A 25644-nucleotide genomic window follows, 5' to 3' on the forward strand; every position below is an offset into this window, starting at 1 on the left:
ATGGACAGGGAGGCCTGGCGTGCTGCGATTCATGGGGTCGCAAAGAGTTGGACACGACTGAGCTACTGAACTGAACTGAACTGACTTTCTCCAATAAGCAAACAAAGACATCTACTGAAAACTTTTGGTGCATCTGCCAAATACCAAAATAGTCATCCCAGCCAAACCTTCCACACTTACTATTTCTGTCTGTCTAAAAGGGATCAAAGGTGCAATTAGAGATAAATATATATATACCATCAAACACAGACCACGGAGGAAGCAGAATGGCTGGACATAAAACACGACTTTCTAAAATCAGTGTTCCTCTTATCAATAACATATATGTAAGCATTAGGGATACGTTTTAGTTCAATGAATTAAAAAAATGTTCCCTATTACAGCTGTGTTTAAATAAAGCAATGAGGCAGCAGCTTAATACGTACATCCATAAATACATACATGTTCACACACACTAAGCAAAAACGTCCTTCATATTTATCTTTCCCCTTTAATCTTCATATCATTACACTGAAAAGCTGCAGTCTGCTGCCTCAAATAGACTTTGATTCATCATCTTCCCAAAGGTGTAAATCAGAGATCTTGCCTCTTGTTATATGTACGTCCTTGAAAACTCAGTTTCAAAAACAGCTGGTGTTATGTACTGGAGCATATATTTGTCTAAAAGGTGACTAATTCAGACCACCTTTACCACAGGAATATCTGCTCATTCTGTCAAAACACACACATGGAAACCTGGCTGCCGGGATTCTGCTGAAAGTCACAACCTAGTGATCATACATGAAGATGGGGTCCCCAGTCTCAGGGCCGTGGACTGGTACATCCTGTCAGATCAGTGGCAGCATTAGATCAGAAATAAAGTGCACGATAAATGCGATGTGCTTGAATCATCCCCAGACCATCCCCCTCCACCCTCAGTTCATGGAAAAATTGTCTTCTCCGAAATCAGTCCCTGGTGCCAAAAAGGTTTGGGGCCATTGAATGAAGACACTCAACTTGTTAGAGGAAGAAGTGTACCCGACAGCCAGTCCACAGTCCTTGCTTATTATCAGCCTTCTCTCCCTAGAAGCTCTTCATTCTTTTCTGTCCAATGGTTGCAATTTGTGGCAAAGTATGTGTTCATGGGGTATGATTTTTACAGCATCATCTTGAGTATGAGCAATAAACAAGGCAATAAGTCAAGCCGAAGAAAAGGAGATCAACAATATTAAACGAGATGTAACTCAGAAGGAAAAATCATTAAGCGGATTTCATCACAGAGCTCTGCCACAGGGTGCAGATGTAGGAGCCCATCACCCCCTCTTCTGCACAGAAGGAAAAAAAATCCTGGAAGTTAGAAGCAATGACATTGCATGTGGTGAGTGATTCATTTGAGGGCTCTAAATTCTCTTGATCTTTGCTTCTGAAGCTTGAGGGTTGAAACCCAAGAGCAGGTGGAATCTATAAAGCCTGCTGATTGCCATTCCTTAGAGTGTTTGGTAAAATAGGCTATTTTTAAAATTCAGCAAGATGGGCGGTGAGTCTTCCTAAAACAGTAAAATTTACCATTAACCTTTTCCTAGCTGCTGGAAGCCACCTGGCAGTAAGTGCTACCCCTCTCATCTCCGAGGACAAGCCCTGATGCATTCCTTACCCAGGACTGTGATTGTGGTGTAACTTTCCTGCGGGGGGTCAGTGTAGAGCTGGCAGAAGTATCTTCCTTCATCAGAAATGGAGACATTTGTCAGCGACACTTTCAGTTCACTGCTCGAAAAATTCAGCAGCTGGAACCTGCTGTCCTTCAGAGCTGGGAAACAAAACACAGAGTTAGTGAATGTGAGAAAGACGACTGTCTATTTGCCTTCCGGAGGGGAGGAAAAAGCCAGGGGACTAGAAAGCCAGCTACAGAGTAGACACACGGATTAAGTCGTTCTGCACCTGGTGGGTACTACTTTGTCCTTCTTGAGTTCTTATTTAGGGCTTCTGCATTATCTGCATGTAGACAAACGTCCCTGCTGGAAAAGGAAACTCACATACGTGGCTGTGTGTTTCTGTACACACACACACACACACACACTCTCGCACACACACCTCTTGCTGTCAGTTTTGAGCACTGATTCATAAATTGTTTCAAATCTTCTATCAGAGATAGGCAGAATGAAAACAGGAAGAAAGGGCAGGCCAGGAGGCCCCTTTGGGCACTGAAATTTCAGGGAGTAGAACCCACAAGCTTTTAAATTGTCTCTAAAAATCTAAGGCTTTAAAAGAAATAGAGGTTCTAATGTTATGAGAGAAAAATTTTTTTAAATCATTAGTAATTTCAAAAGCAAAATGAAAATCATTAAAAAAAAAAAAAAAAAAACTTTATAGCAAAACAATCCAATTTAACCGGGATGCATCTTTGCGTTTGATGTGATTTGAGGTGGAGCTGCCAAACGTCTGTGACCTGGGGCTCAGGGGGCCCTGAGCTCTGACCCTGTTTCTATCTGTATTCAGCTTCATGGTATGAAACCGATTAGGTATAAAGTAGGAATTCAGAGTCATCACAAAAATAACATATGTGGGCTTTTTACTGATTTCTAATATCCATTTAAAATCCTTTTATTAATTTGATAAAGGTTAGATCAGTATATACTAATGATAAAAATTCATTCTCAGAATGAGAAGCTGGCTTCTCTCCTCTTACCCTCCTTCATCCCCTTAATGTTCCTTAGGTTTGTCGACTCTTTCCACAGGCCATGAATGTTCTGAGGTGTCGGGGATAATGGAGAAAAGCAGGTAGGAAGCGACATGTCTGAACCCGCTTTGTAGGCAGCAGTGCTCTCAACAGCAATCTTTCGAAAGACCTAACTCTTGCTCTTGCCAAGCCCTGGCACCCATATGACCACTGCTATAGTATACAATTAAGTTTCCATTATTGGCTTTTGTGGTCTTACATTTGGAAGGATTTCAGCACATGGGCACCTCCATCTTCCACAGGCTAAGATGACAGGAGATTTGGTTTTGTCTTTATGGGCACAGATTACCTTGAAAACTTCAATCTTCAGACCAAACAGATTACCTTTGAGAATGCTATATTTTCCTTGCCTAACCCTATTTGAGTTGTTTGTGTCAGCTAAGTATTTGGGACTCAATTGCAATTCACCTTGAATTACTACAATCAATTCCTATTGCAAAGGAAGACTGCCTTACTTTTAAAAAGGACCATTCAAGCTTTCTATTAAGTAGGAAGATTATGATTGCATGTCTCTTCTTCCCTCTGAAGAATTGATTAAACTTTAAGCATCTAACATTAAATTAAAAGAAAAAAAAAAAAAAAGGCCTTGGCAATCTCTTTATCAAGACAACATGTAGGGAAAAAAAATTGTCATCTAATGCTATAGAGATGGAAACTTACGCCGGAAGTCCCTGAAATAAATGGTCTGTCTGTTGGGATTCAGTAGTTGAATAACAGAGTCGTCACTCTTATTGACTTGGCAGCTGATGGTGGCAACTTCTCCTTCAATCACTGTCACGTCTTTCGTAAACAAATTCTGTCCATCACCTTTGAAAAAAGGAGAAAAAAAAATTCCATCAATTAAAACTTAGTTAATAGGATCAGTTAAAATTAGAAACAAGAAGCAAATTAGAAAATAGACACAATGGGAATTTCCTGGTGGTCCAGTGGTTAGGACTTCATGCTTTCATTGTCAAGGGCTAGGGTTCAATCCCCGGTCAGGGAACCAAGATCCTGCAAGCCACATGACCAAAAAAGAAGATAGACATAAGCAGCAACATTTGCCAAGGCTTGTACACCTTTCTCCATAGTCCACAAAAAGAGTGCATTAAGCTGAGCTAGATCTAGGGGCAAAAGGCAACGAAGCCTGGAATCAGTGTGCTCCCAGAAGCTATGATGCCCATACTCCAGCCTCTGGTGTCTTTACTTGCGGTGTGTATGCTGGAAAGGTAAGGAAAGCAGAGTATTCGCTGTCATGAGGGACGGCACCTCTCACAAAGGGAGTAAGGGAAATACACAGATACCAGCCTTCCTTATCTGAGAGTTGGGCATCTGTAAATCAACCAAGCACAGATAGAAAATACTAAAGAAAACAAAAAATTCCAGAAAGTTCTCCAAAGCAAAACTTGATTTTGAAACACGCCAGCAACTATTTATATAGTACTTACATGTATTTACCACTGTTTACAAAGATAAGTTTTCATTCCAATCCCAAAGAAAGGCAATGCCAAAGAATGCTCAAACTACTGCACAATTGCACTCATCTCACACGCTAGTAAAGTAATACTCAAAATTCTCCAAGCCAGGCTTCAGCAATACATGAACCGTGAACTTCCGGTTGTTCAAGCTGGTTTTAGAAAAGGCAGAGGAACCAGAGATCAAATTGCCAACATTCATTGGATCGTGGAACAAGCAAGAGAGTTCCAGAAAAACATCTATTTCTGCTTTATTGACTATGCCAAAGCCTTTGACTGTGTGGATCACAATAAACTGTGGAAAATTCTGAAAGAGATGGGAATACCAGACCACCTACCCTGCCTCTTGAGAAACCTGTATGCAGGTCAGGAAGCAACAGTTAGAACTGGACATGGAACAACAGACTGATTCCAAATAGGAAGAGGAGTACGTCAAGGCTGTATATTGTCACCCTGCTTATTTAACTTCTATGCAGAGTACATCATGAGAAACGCTGGACTGGATGAAACACAAGCTGGAATCAAGATTGCTGGGAGAAATATCAATCACCTCAGATATGCAGATGACACCACCCTTGTGGCAGAAAGTGAAGAGGAACTAAAAAGCCTCTTGATGAAAGTGAAAGAGGAGAGTGAAAAAGTTGGCTTAACACTCAACATTCAGAAAATGAAGATCATGGCGTCCGGTCCCATCACTTCATGGCAAATAGATGGGGAAACAGTGTCAGACTTTATTTTGGGGGGCTCCAAAATCACTGCAGATGGTGATTGCAGCCATGAAATTAAAAGACACTTACTCCTTGGAAGGAAAGTTATGATCAACCTAGATAGCATATTCAAAAGCAGAGACATTACTTTGTCAACAAAGGTCCGTCTAGTCAAGGCTATGGTTTTTCCTGTGGTCATGTATGGATGTGAGAGTTGGACTGTGAAGAAGGCTGAGCGCCAAAGAATTGATGCTTTTGAACTGTGGTGTTGGAGAAGACTCTTGAGAGTCCCTTGGACTGCATGGAGATCCAACCAGTCCATTCTAAAGGAGATCAGCCCTGGGTGTTCTTTGGAAGGACTGATGCTAAAGCTGAAACTCCAATATTTGGCCACCTCATGTGAAGAGTTGACTCATTGGAAAAGACTCTGATGCTGGGAGGGACTGGAGGCAGGAGGAGAAGGGGACGACAGAGGATGAGATGGCTGGATGGCATCACTGACTCGATGGACGTGAGTCTGAGTGAACTCCGGGAGTTGGTGATGGACAGGGAGGCCTGGTGTGCTGCGATTCATGGGATCGCACAGAGTTGGACACGACTGAGCGACTGAACTGAATTGAAGTGACATAACATTTACATTGCACTGGGTATTGTAAGTCACCAAGAGATGACTTAAAGTAAACATTTCAAAGGACTTGAGCATCTTGAGATTTTGGTGTCTATGGGGAACCTGGAACCAATTCCCCGTGGATATGAAGGAATGACTGTACTCAACCTCCTCACATCCTTTAGCTATTTGGTCACCTCACAGAAAACTCAAGGGGCCACTTAATAAAAGTAGGAGGGAGGGTTCGGTAAACAATCTCACCTTGTTAGTGGATGTCAAGATTCTTGGAATATAGGCAGCTCTGTTATTCATTGTGTAGGGGTGGAGAACTGACTATGACTGGAATTTCAATAAAATCCTAGGAAGGCTTACACTTCAGTTTGTTATCCTGTTCTTCATGACTCACCCAAAGCCCCAGGCAACCCTGAAACACGCCCTCTCTATAGACTACATTCTTCTAGCCAGTTAGAAAATCTCTTTGTTGTTGTTTAGTGGCTAAGTCCTGTGCAACTCTTTGCAACCCCATGGTCTCTGGCCTGCAAGGTTCCTCTGTCATGGTGTTTTCCAGGCAACAGTACTGGAGTGGGTTGCCATTTCCTACTCCAGGAGATCTTCCCAACTCACAGATCGAACCCGTGTCTTTTGGGTAACCTGCATTGGCAGGTGGCTTCTTTACCACCTGGGAAACCCCAGAAAATCTGCAAAAGTCTATGCTTTCAGTCCACTGATATCTGGATTATCTCCAGATCTGTTCTAGTTTGTTGCTTCTAAGACAAGTGAAGCAGCCAGGGCTCCTCAGAAATGTCCTAAATGACCCACAGCACAGGTAGGAGGAGAGGAGACTTCAAAAGCAAAAGATGAAATAATGTTGAATGTCCAACTCTACACCTGGCATAGCAGGGGATACAGAAGTACATGACATCATCCTAGCCTGTAAGAAGCTGCAGTATTGGTGAAAACTGACCTCTAATCCCCACTTACAGAACAAAAGGTAGAGTACAGGCAATACGTATGATGGCCTATCAGGAAGGGGACGGGAGAGATTGCTTTTCAGCTGTAAGATCTTAGGTAAACCATTTCAAGTCCCTGAGACAGTGTCTCATCTGCAAAATGGGGACAGCAATGAAAAGCTATCTCACAGGGCTGCTGGGAGGATTAAGAAAGATAATAAATGTAAAGCATTTGGCCCTGTGTCTGGCGTCTCATAAAACTGAATAAATGGGAGCTGTTATCATCACCATCATCACTTCTCTAGATGTCAGATCCCAACTAAGCAACTATACGTGTTGGGAGTAGTGTGAATACAAGAATGAAATCATGATCCCTGCACTCAAGGAGCTCTCTAGGTAATTATATATCAACTCAGGGTGGCTTATTCACTCTCTAAAAAAAACTTTGTCACATTAAGAAACAAAGGTCAAAGATAAATACTATTCTAAAAAAGAAGTGAGACCGCATAAATAGAGGTGCAATTAGAGTAAATGGAGGATTTCCACCTGCTATCATATTTCTGCTGAAGGATCCTTTTTTGGCAGGACACAGTGGGGAAGTATGAGAAAGGGTGTCTCAGATGGCTTTAAGCCAAATCCAACTAGAAACAGACCAGCCTCTGGGAGAGGATTAGAAAAGAGGAAACTAGAGGGATAAGGGAAAAAAAATTATTAGAGCCACAGATAAACAAAAATTCCTGATGCTTGAGGAGCAAACCAAAATGAAACCCAACCTTGAGGCCTCTGATCCAGGGAATTAACCTGAGTGTGAGAACGAGGCCCATAGGGCTTGTAACGAGTAAAAAGGTAAATTTTCCCCAGCTTGATTCAGCAGTGAAAGCTTAGTGGGCTGAAGAGTGTGAGAGAATAACAACAAAGAGGAAGAGTGATCAGAGGAAAAGGAGAGACGTTTATTTTCCTCTCGGTGGATTACTGTGACAATCACAGAATTTAGAACCCAGCTGGAGGGAGCAGCTTATTCCCAGATCTGAGAACAGAACAAGAGACAGGGAATTCCTGCCAATCAAGCGTGCTTTTCATGGTGGTTTCGCTGGCCCTTGAGAAGGTCTGTACAGAAAGGACCATACCCTATTTCCTCTGGTAACCCAATTTAGTACAAAAATTAAGGAAACATTAAACTGCATGATTCCAATGCTATACAGTAGCAAGTCATGGGACTTGCCTTGAGGAGATCAGAATACCAAACTGGTCCGCCGGATTGTGGAGATTTCTTCTACTTCAAGGAAGTTTATAAGCACCAAATAAGAATCTTCAGCTTATAAAAGGAACACATGGAAAGGTTATCCAGCAAAAGGCCTTAATCCCTTTGGCCTTATAGATCCTGACTACATCCTGCAGGAGGCTTTTCCAGGTGGCTCAGTGGTAAAGAATCCACCTGCCAATGCAGGAGATGCCTTCGATCCCTGGGTTGGGAAGATCCTCTGGAGTAGGAAATGGCCCACTCCAGTATTCTTGCCTGGAAAATTCCATGGACAGAGGAGCCTGGTGGGCTACCGTCCATGGGGTTGCAAAGAGTCAGATACGACCGAGCACACACACACACACCATTGCAGATACTAGGACTTGAAGCCAACTGCAATTCAATTATGCTCTAATGGGATGGTTTCTGTGGAAATAACTATCCACTCTTAATTTTAGTCTTTACTCAGAACCCTAGTATATTTGGTCTGTATTCATAGTAAGGTTATGAAACATCTGCAAAGGAGTTGGGAGCAGAGGAGTTCACCGTGATTTTGTATTTTAAGCAAGATAAGTATTACAACAGAACCAGAGAAGTTTACGTTTCTTTGTTCATTTCTTAAAAAGTCTCAGCATTCTTATTTATTACTTACAATTAAGTAATATAAGATCAGATCCCTTTAATATGTCATTACTGAATAAATCATTCAGGTAAAATGTTTGCCATCTGCAAATGTTTGCCCTGGTGTGCTCTGGCACATAATATGCTCTGCAAATCCATGGTGGTATCATCGTCATTACTGTATTTTTTTTATGAAATTGCTAAGGCCAACCTAAAGTCCACTGTCTCAGGAAATGACAGTTCCTAGCTATGTTAACATGGTTATAATACTAAGGCTAAAAAGTTAGAAGTGCTGAAAGATATCAAAGTGCCTTGATGGATGGTGGTGGCCCAAGGGTATCAGTCTGTAAAAATCACCAATAAATTATACGGGTCAGTTGGACAGTAGTTATATGAAACAGAGCTCCATATTTGGAGCATCAGAAGATGGCTGCAATGGAATAATAATGACCTATTTATTGGAGGCAAAGGAAGTGAATGACAGTGATGAAAATACGATATGTATGTCAGGCCTCTTAACCGCCTGAAGCCTTTATGTAAAAATAATTTCTGCTCACATCCTCAAATATTTCTTCCAAACAGAAGGGTGTACTGTGACTCGATAAATTTCCCCTTGACATAGATATCATGACAATTAGGTTGTTACAAAACACAATTTGATGTGTAGCAGAAGGATACAAACAGGCAACTCCAGTGCCTTTCTTAAATAATCCATTTAAAAAACCTTTCTGATTTTCTAAAACTCAATTAGCAGATATACTGTCAAGGTAGAAAATAGCACATGTTCTGGGCAAAAGAAATCAAGGAGGCTTCAAGCAGGTACGATATAACCGTAGCCATTAAATAAGGCTGTTAGCAGCAAGGTAATTTATTTTAAGTGTGGAACAATGTCTGACACATACAGACATTTTTGACTGCTAACTGGTATATGTGGGTGAGGTTTAAGAGACAGAACCAAACTAGGTTTTAATTTATACCAGCAACTGAATTCCCTATAACATGCCTACTTGCCCCACAAATTCTAAAAACAAAACTTCAGCATTAGAGAGGCCCATTCACTCACAAGCAAGTCTCCCATAGAACTCTAGAAGTTGCCAAGATATTCATGACAAGAATGAAAAAGCATCTTATCTAAAGCAGAAAAAAAGCTAAAATTTATTCTGATGATCACTAAAGACCGTTTCAGCTGAGGTGGTTCGGGCTGGAGTGGATGCGGTGGACACATAAATCCCCTATTAATTCAATCATCAATTCCTGGATTCCTTCCTGAAACCTCATTTAGTTACAAACACTATGTAAATGGCATCTCAGAGAACGCTAGCCTGGGCTGGAATCTATCGGACCAACAAGGGAACTGCCTGGACTGGGGGATGACGCAAATCCTCAAACAAGGAGCTGAAAGAGGAAGCGGCATTCTCAGGCACAGGGGCGTGGGGGAAGGAAACGTGTGTTGATCTGATGCTAGGCGCTTTCTTAGTGGCTTTGAATGTTTTTTCTTCTCAAACTCTTGGAGTTTTCAACATCCGCACTTTAAGGACCTGAGACACGAAGAAGCTGAAATAAGCTGTCTAATGTAACCCAGCAAAGTGGCCGAGCTGGTGTTAGAATCCAGTTCTGTCGGTTCCTCCCGCCCAAACAGCTTGTACTTTTCAACCAGCCAACCCCAGGGTCTGTTGCCAAGGTTCTACTGTCTCTGCCTTGGAAAATTTACTTGTTTTTAAAGAGGGTGATTTCCCTATGAGCAACTTCTGATTTTTTTTTTTATTTCCATAATTTATCCAGAACACAATTACACACTTCAAGATGAGAGAGAATCTGTCCTGAATGTAAAACACCTTGTTTACTACTGCTTCCTGCTTTCAGCACTCGGCACACTTTGCCCCTGGAGAATGCTTTTATTACCACGGCATGGCCGGCATTTGCCAGCACCGAGCGCTCTGGCCTCCGCCGCCTGGCTGTTAATAAATAAAGCACTTCATTTACACCGGGGGAGTCTCTCCAGTCAAGTCTATAATAAAAGGGCAAGTCACAGTTAGAATAGGATTCAGCTTATACTATGGCAGCTATGTAAACTCTTACTGACTTCAAGAAGCACCAATGACTCTTCACTGCGAACAGTTTGCCCACAGAAAGAGCAAATAAAGTCCCTTGACCTATTCCTTTAGTAGCAAAATCATATTAGGGAAACCTTTTTTTTTTTACCCTCTGCTGTATGGAAGACTGAACCTAACATTAAATCAGCACAGTCAGGTTGTCTGAATAGACAAAAGTGAACCATCAGTACAGGCTGCCCCAAAAAAACCAACCAAACAAAAAAACCATCTTACTAATGATCATGGTAGTTACCAATTTTAAAAAGCCACCAAAGTTCTTGAAATTTCACACCAATTCAAGGTTTGGGATTATCAATTCTTTCCCTTTAAGAGGCATCTGAGTTCAGATTCTCCGGAGTCAAAAAAACATGCATCATTTTGGAGCCCTTCTTTCCTGTGGTATGTGAGCTCTGTGTCTTGAAACTTCACATGTTTTCTCCCCCATTCTCATTTCTGTTGGATCCCATTTTTACAACCATGTCAGTTACGTACTCAACTTGAAAGACAAATGCCTTTACCCCAACCCAAATACAACCATCACCCGTACAGGCACTGCGATTCCTGCTAACTTTTCTGAGAGCTTGCACTCGAACTGAGTACGTTTCAGGAAGAGAGAGAGAAAAAAAGAGAAGATTCTGCTGAAATCCAGAGGGAAAAATCTTTCTAACTGCTTATGTTCCCCCAAGTCAACGTAAACACAGTGTTCACTACAAATCATTAACAAAGCCATTAAGATGTGATTTCTATCTAAGCAATTATTGTCAGCATGTTTTGTACATTTCCTTTAAAAGACTCAACCCTATCTTTCATTTCATTAAACTGTTCCTTGAATTTACAGAGTTTTATATCAAATCAGAAACCTATTTGAATTAATAAGAATTACAGTAAAAGTAATTTGAAAATAAATTATATGAAGTTCAAGCCATGAAAGCTTTTGATCAAAGAATTTAGTCCCCTTTCAATATTACAGTAACATTTTCGGTCACCCAGCGTGCAAATAAAAGGCAGTGAGAACCAGTGTCGAAAAAGATGGGCCCATCAACCATGGATTAAGGTGAAGGGTGCGCACACTTCAACATAAATACAACTCTTTATTTCAAAGAGAGGCAATACTTCAACATTTGTGAATACGTGAATATTTATTTAAAATCAAAAGCATTCAATCTGTCTGCTGTTTACAAAGCTACTTTTAACCTTTTTGATCCTCACCCATGTTTTGCCATCCCAAACAGTAAAGTAGAATCTGTTGGTTGTCTGCTCCAAGGACTGTCTACTCAATGGTCAAAATAATTATGAATGCGAACCATACAGTTCATAAACTTAAAAGTTAAACTAAACCAATTCAATAAATAACTGAGTGGGCAATAGTATGTGGCATGGACCAAAACATTTCCTTTATGTCATCTTCTTTCTCATGGAACCCTTGTGGAATCAAAGCAAGCCAACTAAAAGGAATCTGCCGATCAATTCTCTCATTTACAGATGAAGACACTGAGACCCAGGGAGGAGATCATGTGGCAAGTGTGAGGCCACAGTTCCTAATGGCTCATCAAGGTATTTCTATTCTTGGCTATTTCTAAATAACATTTATTGATTTGTTTCTAATTACAAAAGTAATACATGTTCAAGGTTTGTTTATATGTTTATTAAAGGCTTGTTTCAAGTGTAGTATTCATAACACTTTATCCTATGGCATGGAGATAGTCAGGATCGCCTAAGAATCTCATGTAATGTAGTAACTGTTATATCACTGGCGCTTATGGAGGGAAAAAAACATTGAATTTAATCTAATCTCCTCTTATAATCAGTAAAAGGTGAGGCAAATTTTTGAACAGCAAGTTAAAGAGTAATCTTCCTTCAGTGCTGGTTTTTTCTTCAATTAAAATTGTTGATTTCCCCTGAATACAAAACAAAAAATATCATCTGACACAACATTAAGCTATTCATGAATATTCTGTATACACATTCTTGTTTAGTTGACTAATGGCAAATTAACGCTCTCTATTTTAGCTTAAACACATACTATAGGTATGTTTGATTAGCATTGAATTCCAAAAGCTGATTACTATGCATGCTTTGATTATGTAATTACATAATAGAGTATAATGGCTCCTTTGGAGTCATTATGATCTATATGGCAAATATGTTTCAGTTTTGCTATAGTTTAAATACACGTTGAGATGACAGCTCATAACAAGGCTCCACTTTTAAGTCTTATCAGCTAAATGGGCATTTCCTCATTCATCCCAACATCTCCTTGACACCAATTAAGGCCTATTGTGTCAAGCTGCATATACTTCTGAGAAATTCCCTTTGTTTTCTTGGCATTCAAGAAAGGACATTAATTTTAAAAGCTGTATGATGCAAAAGCCCTGTGGTTTTTTGTTTTGTTTTGTTTTTTTCAAAAAAGAGGCTGAAATTCCATCCTTCATCCACCCTTTGAAAAGTCTGCAAGGAATCATATCGAGTTCATTAATCACTGTTCAGGCAACCACAAGGGGGTTAAAGATGGAATTTCACCTTTAACTCCAAAATGCACACGAAGGAGGGACAGCTAAGAATATTAACGCTCATAGTGGTGACTTCCCACAGCACATTCGGCCACATCAACTACACAAAGGTCTGGTTCTGCAAATCTCATGTCTTGGCATAATATCCTTTTTAGAAGGGGTAGCTCTGAAACAGCAAGGCCAGATTTTGCCTTCAAATTTCCAAACCCAAGATTTTGATGGTTCCAAGGCCAAAAAGTCTACCTAACGAATACATTTTTATAATTCCACCATCAACTTACAAACTGGAAAGTGGCTGGGATTGAAAACAGGACAAATGTTATTGTACAGGATGATGTCAAGATTCTCTTGTCCCCATGAAATCCTTTAATCTTGCGCTATTTCATTTGTAAGAAGAGCTGTTTCTGCTTTTCTCTGCCAAGAGAATGAGCCCTTATACCATGCCAAACCCAAGGTGACCCGAATCTTAACTTTAAAGGCTAATAAGCATCAAGCTGTTTTTTACCTTTGGGTCTATTGGTTTTCAGCATTAAAGCTGAAGAACTGCGGTCAAGCACTGTCCAACTGATATTTACATATAGGATGAGAATCTCTTTTGTGAAAGGAAACATTGATTAGATGTGCGAAAACTCTTTTCCAGGAAGACTGTGACAAAAGAAAGTAGTTACAGCATCTTCGCCTATGCTATTTCAATTTTAACCGTCACATTAGCTGCCTTCCTCTTAAAAGACTCTGAGCTCAATAGGACTTTTTAATCAGAGCCCACAGCACTAAGGGGGCCAAGCAATTACGATGCTTATGATCTGAGCTGCCTGATTCCATAAAGTGGAGAGGTGCAATGCCCTCTATACAATGTTTGTGGGGAGTGATACCCATCCACAAAACGTGAAGATCTGAATTAGCTTTTCCATTAAAATCCACTTATCCAAGAAGTGAAAGGCAATCAAAGAAAGAGAATAAAGAATAAACCATGCAAGATAATAATAATCACTGAATCCTTTTGCTCCTCACACAGAAATGTTTTTTCTCCTCTTACTCCTTTTCATGGCTGGGTGGGTTTCATGGTCTTTTTGTTCATCAAAAAGATAGCATCTTTTTTGGAGAGAAGATATCCTCACCCTGAAGAAAAAAACTCCCTCCAGTGGACAGGATTTTGGAGAATTAAAAGAGAGGGGGAAAAATTGAGCCAATAAAGTAGGAAAGTCACTGTTTTCTTTGCTTGTAAGATGGCATTGAAATCACCTTGTGGAAGAGTCATTTTAAGCCTGCTAAATCTGCTTAGAGGCTCTTGGGAGAAAAGGGGCTCTTAAAAAAATATTAATTAAAAAATAACCACAGCCATCCAACTTGGATTTTGGAGGAGAACAATCTGAAGACAGAGGCTTCTTACAAAACTAATTGTGTTGGCAAAGCAAGGAATTTCTTCTCAATGGATTTGATTCTGTGATGCTCGTTTATGGCAAAAGAAGAATAAAAGAGCAGTTTTATATTGGGCTGCTTCAGTAGCAATTCAAAGCTGGGGAGTGTTCCAGCATTTCAAAATACGTTGTCTCTTTCAGATGAAACAGTGCTGAAGCCCAACTGTTGATCTTCTGCAAAAACCACTTTGCTAATGAACCGATAATTCAATACTCTATTCCCTGGGGTGTATTAAATGGTTACTTTGAGAGTGAAAACTAGTTGTACAATCCTGCTGTCCATGAGCATGGACTACTGGGAAAGAAAATCACATTCTAAAAGGGATGATCTCTGTAGGAAGAAGAAGCTGGTAACTAACGGAGCACAGACCTTCACAGCATCCAGTGGGGTGGTCACTGATCCCAAAGTTAGTTGACAGCTGAAGTAATGGGAATGGATGATTTTAATTCACATATAGAACTATCTGCATTTCTCAAATCACAAGCTATTCATAACTAAAACAAAAGGTTTACATGATGAAAATGCAAAATACATATTAAAATATTTGAAAACCACAAACAACAATACACATATTAGGCTCTATTATTCCTCTAAAGATTTAAGGGAACTGGGACTTCTTCCATACCCCAGAAGAGATATTGGTAGCCAAGCCAATATACACGCTGAAGCAGTCTCTGATGAACTATACACTATACTATACACGCTGAAGCAGTCTCTGATGAACCCTCACTCTGTAAGAAAGTATAATGTTGCCTTTTTTCTAACCATATGAAAAGAAATTTAGGATTTCAAAGCTACGGACACAGCCAACTCTACTATGCTCACTTCTTAACTGCTACTTCTCAATTTCCTTGTGTTCTAAGCATATTAGAGATGGAGATTGTTTGCAATACTTGCTGTTAAGTAACTGTCCCTCTAGAAAGTGCTTTATACTGAATTTCCTTAGAACCTCAATGGAGACGGCACCTGTAGCTCCCTTAATTTTTTATATCCGGCTTTTAAGCAGCTAATTTAATATCACCTTTCCCATTGATAAGAGATACCATTATTGAACCAGATCACTTGCTTCAACTTAATAAAAGCTATTTTTTTTTTCTTTACATTTGCCTTCAGGGTATTAAAAGACTAACAATTAGTGTAAGATACTTAAAATCACAACACAATCACGTATAACAATAAGTACTACACAGAAAGGAAAAGGGAAGTGACTACTTTTCTCCATGTGTGGAGGCAAGAGAGACAAATTATTTCTTTTCTATAAGGTTCATTATTATTTTAATTTTTTAATATCATGAAAACACCCATTATTTCTGCAGGGGGCATTATTTTAATTGTGTGCATGACAACAATAGCTAATATACTTTTAAAATGTTTTCTATGTCCCAGGCATTGTTTTTTCATATTATCTTATATTACCATTTTATGTTATCTTATTTAATTCTCACAACAGTCCTATGTGGTTCAATATCTTATCATTATCCCCATTATACAGATGAGGAAACTGAGATTTAGAGAGATCAAGTAAGTGGTTGGAACCAATATCTAAACCTCCCTCTACTTAACTCTGGTATTATTCACAATTACAGTATGTTAATGAGGCTTTAATTTATGATGCTAAAAGAGTGGTGGGGAACTAATGAAAGAATCTACTGTATCTCATTTATATGATTTAGGAATAAAACTAAAATAATATTTTCAGCATAGAAGGAATTTGAAGCCTATCAGCAATCAGCATGTTACAATATGCTCCAGCGATTGAATTAGCCCTATAACCGGAGTCTAACTACTGGGCCGTTGGTATTTAGAGAGAGGGAGTCTGTTCTGCCGAATGATTCTGACTCATAAGGCAGTTCAGCTCCAACTTCAGGCATTTACAGTATCCGCTTCAAGGGCATTCATTAGTCTTGACAATCCATGTGACTGAAATTTGGCTGTAATAGCAGTCTCTCTCTGCATCTCCTGGTTCATTTTTTCCTTCCAACAAGAGCCATTGAAAACCTTCCAAATTTAAAGCTCAGCGCCAACAGGACAAGCAAGTAAGGATATCAGTTGGAACACATCAGATATGGACTCAGAGTGAATGTCAGCTTCAACTGACATGACTACAGAAACAGAAAATGGGGAAATGGGAGGGGACGGATGTTTCACATTCTTATTCTAGAGAGTATGCCGAGTGAGTGTAATATGGTTTGTTCAAGAAACACCTGTAAAGCCGTGATAATCATCATGCTGGATAATGTGGCAACATTCAACTCACTCACATCTCCTATCAGGAATTCAAGCAGCTTTGGACTACTTTATGAAATGACAATTTCTTAGCTGGAAAGTTGGGTTCTGTGACTAAGGCCCTTATTATTACTAAGGCGAGTGGCTTTTTATTTATTTATTTTTTAAACCTCTGGGCTCTTGAGTTGCTGGTCCCAGTGAGTCTGGGAAGAAACATACAGGTTAGAAGGTGCTTCTTTAGCCAGGGTTTGATGAAGAGATTGCATATGGACAGCGGTCAAAGGAGATTCCAGATTCTACTTTCCTGACTTGTACCAAGTCCCCAGTGCAAAGCCAATGTCAGTCAGACGTGCACTGCAGCTATCCGAAGTGGTGTTATTATGAAAATAACTTGATTAGTATCATCTGAATGTGGGCTGCTGATTAATCATCATTGAAATTAGAGCTATGTGATAAGGACATCACTTGTGCCTTATTTTTACTTGTTAAGAGGGTGTCTAAGGAAAATGAGACCATATGACTTGAAAAACAGGAATAAGTGCTGTAGTTCTGAGCTTACTGGTGATGAAACTGGGAAAAACTCCGAATTTGTTTTCACATTTTACAAAGGGTAAATGGTGTCTCTCCTCCCAGAGGATTATGAGAATCGAGTCAGAATATGTGTGTAAAATTATTTTTCAAGCTCTATGAATGCTAACTAAAGGATACAATCTTCCCCTTCTCCAACTTCTTCATTAGCATCATCACTATCTCCATGCAGTCTCTGTCTATATGGCTTCTTAGGAGCTTCCATAATGTGCTGGAATTATTTTTTCAATTTCAGAGCTTTAGCTATTATTCTTTTCATTCTAAGGCTAACTTTAAGAAGCACAGAGTAAATTAAAACATCTCCATCACTGATGTTAAATTGCAAACTAAAACCATTCTCAGTAAGAAAAGTATAAGGTAAATAGCAGATGTTGGCAGAGGACTGGACATTTGAAATTAGGTTCAATCTATGATTTATCTTCTGGTTTCTCTCCTTTAATTATATGGCCATAGTGAGTTCAATGAACACTCTCCCTGCTCTAAGGTTGCATTAGGTTAGTCATGTAATACATGACATCCTTGCTGGAAAACTTCAACCATCAACACCTCAGATACCTAGCTACCAAATATGCTGTTCCACAAATGTGAGCTTTCCATATCATTGAATCTTTCTCTGAAGGCCAAAATTAAAACGAAATGAAACGAAACAAAAACAATTTTCACAAAGCTTGCTGACTTGCCACTTCCTTTGTCCTATGCTTCTGTCTAGAGAAGATGCCATGAGTTAATGACATACATAGGACCACGTGGCCCTTCTGGACACAGTCGCATCCTGTTAGGCTTGTGTATGTCCTTGCTGCTCCCTCCCAAGGCTGCCTGTCACTTCTGGAAGATAATTCCGTCCTTGATTACTAGTGCAAGAGTTTTGAGAAAGCTACTGGTGCTAAGACATTTCCTGCTTACTAATCTGGGATGTCTGAGGTCTCTAGAAACCTAATCTTCGTACTGTGGCATGAAGTGGGGTGTCGCTTTCCCCTTTCATTTAACACTGGAAGAAAGAAAAGTGTGAAGACAAAATTTAATTAACAATAATAGTTGGCTTAGTTTGATAATTATACTTTGACACTAATAGACATTCTTAGGGGAAAATATAGTTTGAATGCAGGAGGCAAAGCAATAAAAATTGGTAACTGACACTACTTTGTTCCTGACAGTAATTTCTAATATTCGTGCTATTTGATCCAATCCATCTAAGCTGCGTCTAAAGGCAGGTAAACTGACCACGGAGGATGCTGCACGATTCCACTGGAAGTCATTCGCTTTCCCTGTGAAGCTCTGATACCTCCCCAAGTTCCTAGACTTCTGGCTCACAGTGCATTGTAATTGTCAGCCTTGGTGCTTATGACCCTGAACAGTTCTTTGATCATTCTTTAAAGGCTGGTTTCCTTTTCTTAAAAATCCTGATCTAGATGCAACTGCTAGCACTGCCAGTTATTAGCTAAGACTTGAAAAAGTTACTTAAGCTCTCGCAGCCTCAGGTTTTACACATATAAAATGGGTCTAAAAATTATTATTTTAGCTCCTTGAGAATAGTTATACTATCTATATCTTTGTATTCTCAAAGCATAATACAGGGTCAGTTTATAGAGCAAGTATTCAATCAATGCTTGTTGAATGGAGTTACTAATGAAGGGCTTTTAAGACCTTTATGCTGAGGCACTCTCATTTGTGGAGACAAGTCTCTTAACATCAAACAATAAGTTGCACCTGTGTGTGTGTGTGTGTGCGCGCGCGCGTTCGCACGTGTGCGTGCATGTGTTCAGTTAAGTTTAGTTCAGTCGCTCAGTCATGTTCGACTCTTTGTGACCCCATAAGCTGCAGCACACCAGGCCTCCCTGTCCAACACCATCTCCCGAAGCCTACCCAAACTCATGTCCATTGAATCAGTGATGCCACCCAACCATCTCATCCTTTGTCGTCCCCTTCTCCTCCTGCCCTCAATCTTTCCCAGCATCAGGGTCTTCTCAAATGAGTCAGCTCTTCGCATCAGGTGGCCAAAGTATTGGAGTTTCAGCTTCAACATCAGACCTTCCAATGCACACCCAGGACTGATCTCCTTTAGAATGGTCTGGTTGGATCTCCTTGCAGTCCAAGGGACTCTCAAGAGTCTCCTCTAACACCACAATTCAAAAGCATCAATTCTTCAGTGCACAGCTTTCTTTATAGTCCAACTCTCAAATCCATACATGACCACTGGAAAAACCATAGCCTTGACTAGACGGACCTTTGTTGGCAAAGTAACGTCTCTGCTTTTGAATATGCTATCTAGGTTGGTCATAACTTTCCTTCCAAGGAGTAAGCATCTTTTAATTTCATGGCTGCAATCACTGTCTGCAGTGATTTTGGAGCCCATAAAAATAAAGTCTTTCACTGTTTCCACTGTTTCCCCATCTATTTCCCATGAAGTGATGGGACCGGATGCCATGATCTTCGTTTTCTGAATGCTGAACTTTAAGCCAACTTTTTCACTCTCCTCTTTCACTTTCATCAAGAGGCTTTTTAGTTCCTCTTCACTTACTGCCATAAGGGTGGCATCATCTGCATATCTGAGGTGATTGATATTTCTCCCAGCAATCTTGATTCCAGCTTGTGTTTCATCCAGTCCAGCGTTTCTCATGATGTACTCTGCATAGAAGTTAAATAAGCAGGGTGACAATATACAGCCTTGACGTACTCCGTTTCCTATTTGGAACCAGTCTGTTGTTCCATGTCCAGTTCTAACTGTTCCTTCCTGACCTGCATACAGATTTCTCAAGAGGCAGATCAGGTGGCCTGGTATTCCCATCTCTTTCAGAATTTTCCACAGTTTATTGTGATCCACACCGTCAAAGGCTTTGGCATAGTCAATAAAGCAGAAATAGGTGTTTTTCTGGAACTCTCTTGCTTGTTCCATGATCCAGTGAATGTTGGCAATTTGATCTCTGGTTCCTCTGCCTTTTCTAAAACCAGCTTGAACATCTGGAAGTTCATGGTTCACATACTGTTGAAGCCTGGCTTGGAGAATTTTGATCATTATTTTGCTAGCGTGAGAGATGAGTGCAATTGTGCAGTAGTTTGAGCATTCTTTGGCATTGCCTTTCTTTGGGATTGGAATGAAAACTGACCTTTTCCAGTCCTATGGCCACTGCTGAGTTTTCCAAATTTGCTGGCATATGGAGTGCAGCACTTTCACAGCATCATCTTTCAGGATTTGAAATAGCTCAACTGGAATTCCATCACCTCCACTAGCTTTGTTTGTAGTGATGCTTCCTAAAGCCCACTTGACTTCACATTCCAGGTGTCTGGCTCTAGGTGAGTGATCACATCATCGTAATTAAATGTGCTCAGTGGTATCCAACTCTTTGTGACCGCATTGATTGTAGCCTGCCAGGCTCCTCTCTTTATGGACTTTTCCAAGCAAGAATAATGGAGCAGGTTACCATTTCCTACTCCAGGTGATCTTCCCGATCCAGGTATCGAACCTGAGTCTCTTGCATCTCCTATATTGACAGATGGGTTCTTTACTACTGAGCCACCTGGGAAGCCCTGTACCCATATCTCACATTAAATAAAATTGTGAGTAAGAATTAAAAATATCAAGAATTTTCATAATTTTGCTTTTGAAATGATTAATTCCAATCATCTGTTGTATTCTGAAGCTAATCATTTTCTTTTCCATGGCTTGACCATGTTCATAAGGCTCTTGAAAAGAAAAAGGCCTTAATAATGTGCCTCCAGTGGTCAACAAAGCAACCAGCCCTGCTTCCAGAAGTTCCTGACATTCTGAGAAAGACATAGGTATGTACAAGGACAGCACAGTGTGGTGAAAACTGTGAATCACAGGATGCTAATGAACTATGGGAACTTGAAGGAGGCGGTAATGACCCTATCGGGACGGGGGTGCATATTCCAGAGAGGATGAAGAGGAGACCTTGGAAAGAAGGATCGTGGCATGTTTAGAACAAAGGGAAGAGTGTGATATGCTCTGAAGAGGCACAGGAAGGGGCGCTTTCTAGAAAGGTCATTAGGTCCAGATATTGAAGGACACTGTATGCCAGGCTAAGGAATTTGCACTTTATCTTGTAATTAATAGGGAGCCATTAAGTGATTTTAATCCAGGGAGTGATATGATCACACCTGTGTTTTGAAAGATAACGTCTGTGCAGAGAGGGAGGGAAGACAGGAGGTGGGAAAAGGCTGGAGCCAAGAAGATCAGTTAAGAGACTTCAGTCACTGAGTACTTGCAGCTGATAAGAGCCAAGTAAGGGAATCTGGAGGGGGATGGCAGAGCTCAGGGTGGGAGGAGGGAGAGATTAGGAGGGATGGGAAGCCCTTCCAGGTGAGGCACATCAGTGGGCTTTCAGCTTCTTCAAGGGGGGCCCTAAATACTCCTCAGTCATCTCTGCTTAACTCCAGCTAGTGTTTAGTGACCTTCTAAGAAAAGATCAGGAGTTGGAAGGCAGATTACACACCCGTTCTCATCACTGATCACCAATGTTCACCACTGAGAGGGGTTTTTGTAGCCTCACTTGTACCAGAAAGAGAATCAAGAAACCTGGTTGTCCCACCCCCACCCCAACCCTCATCTCCAACGTGTGTATGCGTGTGTGCTGAGTTGTGTCAGTCATGTCCGACTCTGTGTGCCTCTATGGACTGTAGCCCTTGGGGGTTCCTCTGTCCACAGGATTCTCCAAGCAAGAATCCTGGAGTTGGTTACCATGCCCTCCTCCAGGGGCTCTTCCTGACCCAGGGATCAAACCCATATCTCATTATGTCTCTTGTGGTAGCAGGTGGGTTCTTTATCACTGGTGCCACCTGGGAAGCCCTCATCCCCAATAGAGCCTTGCTATTCAGTGTGGTCGACCAGCAGTTCTGAAAATCCCTGTGAGATGACTGAAAATACAGACTCTTAAATCATATCAGACCGACTGAGTCAGACTTTGTAATTTAACTAGAGACCTGGATCATTCATACGGACATTACAATTGGAGGAGCTCTGGCCTAGAGTACAGTATTCTGTCATGATCATAAACATTGAGACTGATGGCTTAAACAAGGAAGATCACAGAAAGAAGTGTGTTGTTCCTGGACAATAGTTTTCAAGGAAACTAGTAATCAGTGAGTCATGGGATGAAGAAGAACGTGAATCTCCATGGCCAAGTGAGGCCCACCTCCAGGGATAAACACAGCTTCAGCGACTTCTCTGTATATAAACACTGACTTAAAAATTCAAGTTTGCATCACGGTGATAAATTGACATGGGTGCTCATAAAGTCAACAGGAACTGGAACCTCGGGTTCTTCTCAAGTTTCACAGAACAACCACTACATAAATGAAACATCCTCTCTCAAAGCAGCTGGCTGACTGCAACCAAAGCAAATAGATTATTCTGCATTCAGTTGCAAAAAACCCCTGACTTTTCCCAGTCGGTGTTCTCACACTCAGTGGGTTTGTCACGTTGCAAGCTGCACCCTGGTTAATTTTTGCTTCTTCAGTTTTATTGTTACTGTGTTTTGTGCTCGTGTGCATTGAGCCAGTGAAGACAAAACAACAAACAGGAAAATAAAACAAGCAGTCCAAAATGGAAACTGAAAAGAGGCTGCCTAGGTTTGTTACGAAAGTGATGAGATTCAATTATATGATCTGAAGGGAGGGGGGAAAAACAGCTACACTATCCCATTAGAGCAGGCCTTTTCAATCTCTGTCCAGGAGATAAAATTTGCTGCAAAAATACAGGTAATGACATAAACAGACATTTAAGGGAAATAATATGGGTCTTAAGCTGGAGGCAGAAAAAAGCGGGCACAGAAAGAGCCTCGTAGAATGCTCAGGGGAAGAAAAGGTAAACAGGAGATTCACTTTTCCACAGCCTCTTAATGAACATCCATGGATCAACCTGGACCGGCTGCTGGAGCGAATGTGCCTTGCTTTCCGGATGCAGGCTAACAGCATCCTTAGCAGCTGCTCACTGGAAGAAATGACACTTACCTTGAAAGCAAAGAACAAAGCCTTCACCTAAAGCCTAAGAACCTCAGCTTGGAAAGGTTCTCTCCTATCACTCTGAAACTTTATATACTTAGAATTTTGACCATATCCATCCCAAACTCCCCAACTACACCTTTCCCCACCCCAGCAACCATAAGTTTATTCACTGCTATGTTTAAAATGGATAGCCGATAAAGACCTACTGTATAGCACATGGAACTCTGCTCAATGTTATACGGCAGCCTGGATGGGAAAGGAGTTTGGGGGAGAATGGATACATATATACGTATGGCTGGGTCTTTTTGCGGTTCACCTTAAACTGTCACAACATTGTTAACGAGTTATGCCACAATACAAAATAAAAAGTTAAAATAAAATGCCTAAAACATAAAAATAAGAATTTTGACCACTATGTAAGTTTCTTAGCAAACTTTTATAATTTTTTTAATGGGAGGGAAGAGAGGATGGACCAGCACAATAGTCATTGCCACCACTGAGTTTCTGTTCTTCTGGTCGCTTAATACAGGGTGATTGCAATCGGTTCTCACTTCATCCCCCTAACTTGTGTGCTACATGAAAGCGTTCAGGATTCTGACTGCTGGCACACCCAGATGCCTTTCTTGCAGTGGGAGCAGATCTCTGAAGGGTTTTCTGTGGGGTTACCAAAGTGCAGTTTCAGAGAGAATGCTGTTCTGAATTTCAGTCTCTTAAAAAATTCGTTAGGTTTACGGCCAGTCACGCTTGTCACATTTAGTGTGTGAATTACGGACTTTGGTGGAAAACAGTTAAAACTCCACAGTTGTGCACAGCCATAATTTCTGCAGAGAAAAGACCAACAATTGTGGAAGTTTATTACTACTACTTTTCATGTATAAGATGCAAAAATCAACTCTTCCGACATTATAAGGTGTTCCTTTTAAAAAAAAAAATACAGAAAAAGAAAAAAGAAAACCTCTAGTGGGCTACTTGCTGTTCTATTCACTTTTTAGATTTGTCAATTTTTGAGTGACTGCCAGCACCAGGGACTCTTTGTAACACCTTGTACTTGGGGTATAATAAAAACATGAAATGATTAAAAATACTGTGAGTGTAGCCACAGAAGGGACTATATATTCTGGGCCCTAAGGAAGGACGTTTCTTTGCAGTATCAGACAGACTCCATTTATGTTATTAAATTGTTGCACCATTCACTATCCAGGCTGGAAGCTTCCTGACATGTCAAAAGCACTAATATGTCCAAAGCACACACTAGAACATTAACCTTTAGGATGCTGGTGTCCTTTAGCCTTGTAATTCAGACTGCTGGGATTAGACATCCAGTTCTATGGCACTGCTTACATGTCCCCAATGTTGATATGTCAGAAAATATTTCATTTTCCTAATTCATCTGTGAGTCAACAAAAGTATGATGACTGTAGAGTTTGTAAGCAGAATACATTATTAATATAAATGGTAAGGCTAAATAATAATAATAAACGTCAACTAAATGCTGCTTCTCTGAACCATAGCTCCGTGCCAGGCACTATGTTGATCCTTCTGCCACACCTAATGGTTCTGAACATGTTCTGGCATGCGTGAGAATCGTGGGCCCCACTCTGGGGTTTTAAATTTGGCAGGTCGGGGCCCAAGGATTGGCATTCCTGGTAAATGCCCAGGCGATGTGATGCTGCTACCCTAGGGACCATAGTTTGAGAACTGGCATGCATCATCTTACTGAATCCTTCACTGCGTCCATTTTACAGATGAGGAAACTGAGGCTCTGAGAAGAGCTCTGATACTTCATAGCTGTCTACATCAAGATACTTAACTTCTCCAGGTGTCCGTGAGGGTGACCATTCCCATTAGGAGTTTACTCATGGCCAAGTCTTGTCCTTTCTCTCTAAACGTCCCCCTGACTTTATCCGAATGTTAATCCGTGTCCCTTTTCTACCACCCATTACTATAATACCATATCAGTGCAGATTTATGATCTGCCAGCAGTGCTGTGATTAGATGTCATCCCTGTCTTTCTATTACTCCGATATTGATAGACAAAATTCTGTGGTGATGCATCGCCTGCCCTTTCAAAGGTTACTGCCAGCAGATGCTAGGAATCAATACAGTTCTTATCTGTCACAAACCACAAGAAAACCATGGTAAACAAGGCTCAATGAAAGGCCTGTGAATAGGTCAAAGGGAGAATTCCAGAGGCACGGTGTCACCATGGTGTCCCTACCTAACCGAGAACCTGCTTTGGAGCTCAACTATCTGTTGAAGATTTGGGCCACATAATATAGTGGGGCTCGGAACTAGGCCCTGGGTCCACACGACCTCTGGGGACCCTTTGTCATGGGAGCTAAGGTCAAAAGAGGTTAAAAATCTACTTTTATTATAACATGCGGCCAAGATCGATAAGATCATTTGAGCTCTTTGAAGGCAAAGGCTAAATAAATCTAAGGAGATACGGTAGGTTTACATACCTGCTGTTTTCTCCATCCATCTTTCAATGGAAGAGTCTTAGTTTAGGCAAAAATGAAGATAAAAAGCACAATATTTTCATTTTTTAAATG

General features: G+C 40.7%; 1 protein-coding gene across 17 annotated transcripts in view; it reads right to left on the minus strand.

The window, feature by feature from the left end:
* Positions 1-25644, minus strand: part of CADM1 (cell adhesion molecule 1) — a 353033-nt gene that overhangs the window by 65406 nt on the left and 261983 nt on the right. For all 17 annotated transcript variants that reach the window (XR_015141864.1, XM_086339344.1, XM_086339340.1 and 14 more), the window contains 2 exons: positions 3377-3523; positions 1634-1786 (listed from right to left, as the gene is read on the minus strand). Coding sequence is in view for 12 of the 17 variants with exons in the window: in XM_086339344.1 (XP_086195470.1) it covers positions 1634-1786; positions 3377-3523 (300 nt within the window). In the remaining 5 variants the exon portion in view is untranslated. The remainder of the gene's footprint in view (positions 1-1633; positions 1787-3376; positions 3524-25644) is intronic.

This window comes from Bos grunniens, chromosome 15 (genome assembly GCF_055505025.1).
Source record: "Bos grunniens cultivar Pamir isolate PY7600 chromosome 15, Bosgru_T2T1.0, whole genome shotgun sequence".
Lineage (NCBI taxonomy): Eukaryota > Metazoa > Chordata > Mammalia > Artiodactyla > Bovidae > Bos > Bos grunniens.